Source organism: Camelina sativa, chromosome 11 (assembly GCF_000633955.1).
Source record: "Camelina sativa cultivar DH55 chromosome 11, Cs, whole genome shotgun sequence".
Taxonomy (NCBI): Eukaryota; Viridiplantae; Streptophyta; class Magnoliopsida; order Brassicales; family Brassicaceae; genus Camelina; species Camelina sativa.
The window spans coordinates 39,923,202-39,930,884 of record NC_025695.1 but is presented as its reverse complement, the minus strand read 5'-3'; the positions used below and the strand labels follow the sequence as shown (position 1 = coordinate 39,930,884).

At 35.9% G+C, this 7,683-nt stretch overlaps 1 protein-coding gene across 1 annotated transcript; it reads right to left on the bottom strand.

The window, feature by feature from the left end:
• LOC109124678 lies at positions 500-2,134 on the bottom strand. The gene is made up of 6 exons (XM_010444354.2): positions 1,957-2,134; positions 1,815-1,870; positions 1,356-1,479; positions 1,137-1,243; positions 857-920; positions 500-741 (listed from the first exon to the last, which is right to left on the bottom strand). Exons 1-6 carry the CDS (start codon positions 2,036-2,038, stop codon positions 662-664), a joined length of 513 nt encoding a protein of 170 aa, XP_010442656.1. The 5' UTR covers positions 2,039-2,134; the 3' UTR covers positions 500-661.

Below are 7,683 nucleotides of genomic sequence, written 5' to 3'. Positions count from 1 at the left end.
CATACTTTTCATTAATTAGTTAACATATGTTTGTTTAATAAAAAAAAATCAATCACAATATATGCAAAAAAAAAATGATTTTTATAACTTGATGTATTATATGATGACTCAAAAAAATAAAAAAAAATGTGTATATTATATATCGTGGAACAATATATTAATAGATGGAATGCTAACAATTATTTGTAAAATTATTTGGATACATAGATAAGTCATATAAAAATTTGTAAATTTTTGGAAAATAAAAATTTATTTCAAACTTGTACTTTAAAAAAACTAGCATAGATTTAACTTGTTAGTTGTGCCAATCATGTAGCCTTGAAGTTCTGTCACGTTTACCAATTTTATCACTTCTAACCATGTACAAATTTTTAAGAGTACTTCTTACCGCTAATCTTTTCTCCCAGTCCTATGTCAGCAGTCATACTTTACATAATCTCTGAAGTGAATTGTATTTTGACGAGCTAGTCAAGGGAGTTAATCTTATGGTGCATCGCTCTATCAATAATGTGTTTTGAATGGTTAATTGAAAAGGTGTAAGTCATTTTTAACAAGAGTTGTACAAAATATTCGTTTTGTAGAGAAAACTAAACCGTTCAAAACTTCAAATTTCTTATGTAGGAGAATCACACACTGACACAGACCCGATTTCTCTATTTCCCTATGCTGCTTTCGTAGGTGGAGACATGTTACTGACAAGGGAACCCGTAACGACGATCACGAATATCTGCACTACCGCTCCTGCATTTCGACACAAGAAAACATAATATTTATAACCCCCAAATGAGTAACTCATGTCGTATTATGAGGGGATGTACTCGAAGAAGAACTGAGTAGAATCTTCTGGATGTTTTACCTAATTGAGCACAAATGAACCCTACGAGCTCAAGCTTCGCTGTTGTTCCCGAGCTATCCCGTTCCTACATCATTTATCGAGAGTGAGGTGATAGCATCAATGCACAAGCTAAATTTCATCTTTTGTGATACCATTACTACCACAATCACCCTAGTACACAGCTAGGTATGCTTTGGATCATTATCGGATCTTTAACATGTATTTCTAACTAAGCAAAGCTTATCAGCTAATTGACTCATGAGGTACAAGAGTGAAAGTTTGTTCGACTCAGTTAAGTTACCTCCATTGTTAATCTGCTCCTAACAGCACAAAACACGGAAAGAACCATAACAATGGTAGAGGCAGCCGTGTAGAGCCTCAAAAGGTTTACTCTGCTGCGTCTGCAACCTTTTTCAACAGAGACAAAAAAAAACATATATAAAGAAACAAAAAAAAAAACAAAAAGGATGTCTTTCGTTATGCCTAATCGGCAGAACAACAAAGAAGAGAGGGTTAAAACCTAATTCTCCTATCAATGAAGACACAAAGCCAGCAGCAGCTGCTGCAATTGCAAGGGTGTTCATCTCATCCTTTTTTGAAGTTGTCAGAAACGCACACGATACTCCGATTAAATAAATCGCAGCCTGCGAAAGCCAAAACCAGAGAGATTTGAGCTAAAAGAGGATACATCTCCAAGAAAACATCAAGCATTTTAACTAATGATACAACAACTTCAAGAACACTACAATCTCAATGACATCAAAGCTAAAAAACTATGAATTTGCTACACACTAAACTAAAAGATTTGGTTAATCATGAGGTAAAGCTAGTAAAAAGTGACTTAATGTATATGAGATTTGAGCTAATTGCAATTTGTTCAACTCCCTCAATTGTGAGAACCTGATCATATGAACTACAATTGTACCAACGCATCACAAAATCGAATTCTAGACCAAAACGAATCCAAATCAAAGAGTACCTGAACAAAGATCAAAGGACGGAGACGAGCTTTTTCTTTAGTGACCTTCGTGTATCCTAAAACAAAATAGTAACCAACACACGGATCAAGAATAATTAAGGATCTGGAGACAGAGGAGACTTGGGGGTTTTCGTAAACTCACGAGAGTCAACGACCATGCGGTATGAGAAATCTGATCCATCGGTACCACTGGGTCTTCCCGCCGTCGGCTTTCTCTGCTGCATCTTCTCCGGCGAAATTGGGTAAGGAAAGTTCGGCGTCGATCGGAGATTGAAAGAGTGAGGTTACGTCGACCAAGTTTTATTAGATTTTTTTGTTTGTTTGTTTGTTTTTGGATTTGGATTGAACATTTTAACCGAACTGAACCGTACCAAAACCAAACTAAACCGAGCTAATTAGAGAGCTAACCCAATATACTGCGTTAGAGTTTAGTAAGATAACTGGAATGCTCAAGGAAAAAAAAACACTAGTGTCCTCTTCAAAACATGTCAGTGACCCGATTGTAAAAAAAAAAAAAAAAAAAACATGTCAGTGACCCATTCGGATTTTCTCGTATTTCAGATTTTTGGGTTTTGGCATTTAGAAATATTAGACCTATTTAGATATTTTTATATATCGGGTCGGATTCGGGTAAATACCCATCGAGTTTATGTATTTTCGGATTTCACCCAAAACTTCAAATTATATTTCGGGTTCAGATCGGATTTGTAATTTTTTAATCTAAACCAAAATAAAAGAGCCCAAACTCAATCCAAATTCAAAAAAAAAATGCAATCAATCCAAATTCATTAAAAATGATTATAATCATAAATAAATAAAAAACAAAGTTATCAAACCAAATTGAATTGATGAAAAGAAAAGGACAATTCTAAATAACAAAATACCAAGTTTACAAGCCGATAATTTTTGACTTTTTAAAACATCAAATGGTATCAAATTCAAAGTTAGAACTATATAATATATCTAAATTAACATATGAAAATTGACATATTTAAAAATGAAAACTAATTTATCTTGTAAGTTGTAATAGTGATTATAAAATTACTTCTGAAACTTGTAAATCAACTCAATCTGTTGTTAAATATATATATATATATATATATATAACTTTGGATAGTTTCGGGTATTTGTTCGGGTGTTTGGATATACCCAATCAGGTTCGGTTATCTATTTCATTTACTAAAAGCATCCAATTGGATATTTTTAAAGTTTGGATTCGGGTTCGGATCGGGTATTTTTAATTGGGTTCAGGTTAAATTTTTGAGTTCGGATATTTTGGCCATGCATATCACTTAGCATTTTCAATATTAAGTATATACTATTATTTCTATCAAATTTAACTTTTGTGAAAAGGAAGTGTTTATAATAAAGTAGTTCACAATCACAATATATATTTGTAACATTTTTTATTGGAATTTTTAATTTTATTTTAGCGCGTTATCCTCTATAACTCAAAAAGATTTATTGTATAAAAAAACCCTATAAATCAATGGAATACACATTAGTAGTACTTTTAATTTTACTCTAATCTAACTCTAAACCACCTTTACAAAAAATTGTGATCTCTACAATCTAAGAATTGGGGTAAATCAATTTAAAAAAAAAAAAAAATTGGTAAACAAAAATTTCTATTTTTTTTGGTCGGAGTCTCGAAGACGTCCTTCAGTTGATCGACATAACAAGAGTTCGATTAATATACTAATAAACTACTCAAGTTATATGTTACATTTTTTAATAAAAGGTTACTAAAAGTGAAACAATGTACACTACAAAAATGTTCAAAACAATTCATATGATCTATATTAAAATATATGAAAAGTAATACAAAAAAAAATAATATAGATTTTAGATTTGTTTATGAACGTTGGTTAGGAAATGGGGAGCTAGTCAGCCAGGTCTAAGAAAGAAAAGTCCATTGGTCTAAATTTGATGGCCCATGTTTGATCAACCAACCTCAAATTATTTTTTCCCGTTAGTTTTGTGGACACCGTTTTCTCAATACATAATAATATCATTATCATATTATCATGTTCGTAATTACTTTTATTCTGGAATCTTGAAAACAAAAATCGAAATCACATTACGTCAAATGATAAGCGAATACTGCGGGGGATAATACTATAGATAAAGCACAATTAAGTGCTTATCATTACTTTAGAGTCAGTGCTGCAATGCACGCAAAGAAGTCAATGACAACTTCTGTGTCCTGTCTCGTACAGATCCAATCCAAACCATAAGTTTACCATTCCATGTGCTTCTTGACATTCACGCAACTTCAATTAATGACTTTTGCTAGTGTATATTTCTATAACGACTGAAAATAAATTCTACACAAAAGTCGAAATGGATATCTCTTTAGTTCCGAAATTGGCCCTATTGTGCAACTGTTGTGACTTATCTACCGATCTGGTTTGATCCACGGAAAATGATTTTCTCAAAATTCGAAATGCGAATTTCGCAAAAAGATTTTATAGAAATGTTTTAAGGTTGTGGCTAAGAACAAGACTAAATACTTCCTCGTCTACTAGGATACACAAAACGAGCCTTCACATCTCGATGATGAAGCTAATCACGTACGGGTGGAAACTGGCAAGCGGTTGATAAGGCGTACCATGACTTATATTGGACGCACATATATATACTACAACCTTTTCGATAAATAAAGATATTTTTCGCGGCGAAACAGTTGTTTACAATAATCTTAGAAATGAAAGATGAAACTTAAAATACGCAAGAGAGCATGACGGGAGATGTACTTGAAATCTGGTGGTTGCGTGAGAGTGTGTGCATGGACATTCGAGGGATCACATGCATGGGCCATTTTTTCTCGTACGTATTAATTTTTTTTTGAATTATTAAAAGGTTTCGTGTGTATAGACCCGCATATCTCTTTGTGCCAGAAATCAAAACATTTTATAAGGTCTCTTTCCAAGCGCCGTCATTCGAACCGGCGACCTCTAAACTTTACCAAAAAACAATATTCTAAAATTAATAAATTTATATTGGCAAAATGACATAAATTTTTAGCAGCATAAAATTAGTTTTCAATAGTGTCCTAATCGGATTCAATTCGATCAAGCAAGGTTATATACTTATATGTGATATACGTTACAAAATTAATAAAGAAAAATAAAATAAAAAGTTGACACTAATCTAGGGTCTGGGTGATAACATAGAAAAAATGTTAACAGGTTTTGCATTTAATTGTGATTTGAATGTAATAGTTAATTATGTTTGTTGACGATATTAATAGCACGTGAAGTGAAGGATTTACAGCAGAAGTGCCAGGATCGGAGCCAGAGAAAGAAAATGATATTGCAACTTATTAGTTTAAGGTGTTGATTGGTTCTCTCGCTACCTCTCGCAAATGTTACATATGAACTTACCAAAGACTAGTATCCTACATTTTTACCAATAGAATTAATGAAGTTTTTAGGAAAAAAGGGTTGAATATTCACTATTTTATTTGTATGCCACAAGCATGTGTTTCACCTGCTTGTGTCAAAGGCCGGCTCTGCATTTAGTCGCACAAACGGTTGGGAAATTTAATTATTCTTCTATAGAAAACATCCAATATTTAACAAACAAATACAATATAAAATATAAATAGTAATAAAAATTATATGCAAAATCTAGTTAGACATCAAACCACAATCAAATTATTGTGTTATATATGCAAACCCCATTTCAGTTAACCCACATATCCAGAAATCTTTTCTATTCGTACGTTTTTTTTATTATTAACACGTTTCGAAGATCTAACTACTTGTTTGGGCAAAAGTAATTGATTCAATTAGAGACTACGAAAAACAAGAAATAGATGTTGAATAGTCATTTTATTGATAAAGTATCAAGCTCAAATACAAGAATTCAAGGCACAATAAATGAATCCATAAATCCTAGCCGCGTCTTAGAATTGAGTTGTGTGTTTTATGGTTTAGGTCTCTTGTTTTGCTCTCGATTTCATCTCGTATTGTGTAGAGGTAGCTCTCTTTTTATAGAGAAATCTCTTAAACCCTAATCCTCATGGAATTCAGACCTGAATAACCACCTCTTCACGAGCTAAGGTCGTTCTTGTGACACCACAGTTTCAGAGACATGTGGAAAAGTTTAAAAGAACTGATTTGGCCACCTGTCACAAAAGTGCACTTATCTTTTCGGCCAAGGGTCCTGAGAGAACTCCAGAGTTAAGCGTGTTTGAGCTGGAATAGTCTTAGGATGGGTGACCTTCTGGGAAGTGATTGTCAGAACTGTGCGAGTAAGGACAAAACACAGGGAAAGATCATGTAGTGATTTGTAGGGACGGTAACAAGTCTTCAAAGCCTCCCAAACGTAGCAAACCGGCCGTCGGATATTGATGGGCTCACGGGCCTAGTGAGAGGACGTGAGTCCCATTAAGGAAGGTGGGCCCATGGACTGGGATTGGACATGGTGCCCACTGAGAGGTGGCGGTCGGGGCATTACAAGTGGTATTAGAGCCGAACCCAGATGAGTGTGGAGTCGAGTGGGCTCACACCATCGTGGGTGACGGTCTTGGTGCGTAACGAGGACGTTGCGATCTATTAGTAGGGGTGAATTGTGACACCCCGGTTTCAGAGACTTGCGGAGAGGTTTAAAAGAATTGATTTGGCCACCTATGTCACAAAAGTGAACTTATCTTTTCGGTCAAGGGTCCTGAGAGAACTCCAGAGTTATGCGTGCTTGAGCTGGAGTAGTCTCAGGATAGGTGACTTTCCGGGAAATGAATGTCGGAACTGTGCGAGTGAGGATTAAACACAGGGAAAGATGATGTGGTGATTTGTAGGGACGGTAACAAGTCTTTAAAGCCTCCCGGACATAGCAAACCTGCCGTCGGATATTGATGGGCTTACGGGACTAGTGAGAGGACGTGAGGCCCATTAAGGAAGGTGTGCCCATGGACTGGGATTAGACATCATGGTGCCCACTGAGAGGTGGCGGTCGAGGCATTACAGTTCCGAATATTCTCTTCACAAGATTTAGTCAAATATCTTCTTGATAATGTCGTAACTATAACATCCACGAACCAGAATCCCGGTTTAGGGGATGCATCGACCGATGTCGGTTTTGCGGACGAGTTTAAGTTAAACATTGCGTTTTGGGTTAGGAAAACCCTCGAATCGCTTATAAAAGTAGAAACTCGAGGGTTTGGCCGGGTTTGGCCGAGTTTGGGAAAAAGAAAAGAGAGAAAGTGTTCTTGAGCGTTCTTGGTGAGATTTTGGGAGTTGGTGGCTGTTCTTGCGAGATCTGTAGCTGGGATCGTTGTAGGAGCTTTCTAGGAGTGTAGATCCGCTTGTTTAAGGTTCAGAATCGTCTTGGCAAAGGTGAGTGCATGACCATGGCTTATCTAAGCTTGATATTTCTCTTATTTGCTTGTTTTATGTGTTATTTGGCTTTTTGGAACGTTATTGAGACGTTTGGGGCTTTGTGAGGCTTTCTTGTGGCTTGGGATCGAGTTTTGTTGGTGTAGGAACGGAGATCCGGCGAGAAGCTTTGGAGAAAAAAAATGCTCGGCATGTGCGTCGATCGATGCATTTTGTGTGTCGGTCGATGCATTGCGAGGACGGCGCGATTTGACCTAAGAGCGTAATTAGGATTTTTGTGTGATATCGAGCATGCATCGGTCGATGCAGTGTGAGTGTTGGTCGATGCAAGTGAATCTTGCATCGGTCGATGCAACCCCAGTTTGTGTCGATCGATGGATGTGTTGGTGTCGGTCGATGCAGTTTTCCTGGTTTGTTGTTTGTTTGTTGATTATTGTTTGATGGTAAGAGTTATCTCAATTGCTTGTGTGTATAGACCAGTAGATGGGAGGATTGCGTCACTGAGTGTTTATCAAATACTCATGCAT

Excerpts from the sequence above, each read along its gene's own strand:
- LOC109124678 (XM_010444354.2), bottom strand. The coding sequence starts at position 2,038 with ATGCAGCAGAGAAAGCCGACGGCGGGAAGACCCAGTGGTACCGATGGA. Across the intron at positions 1,871-1,956 it reads CCGCATGGTCGTTGACTCTC|GATACACGAAGGTCACTAAA; the intron begins GTGAGTTTACGA and ends ATTTTGTTTTAG. Across the intron at positions 921-1,136 it reads GGAGCAGATTAACAATGGAG|GAACGGGATAGCTCGGGAAC; the intron begins GTAACTTAACTG and ends TAAATGATGTAG.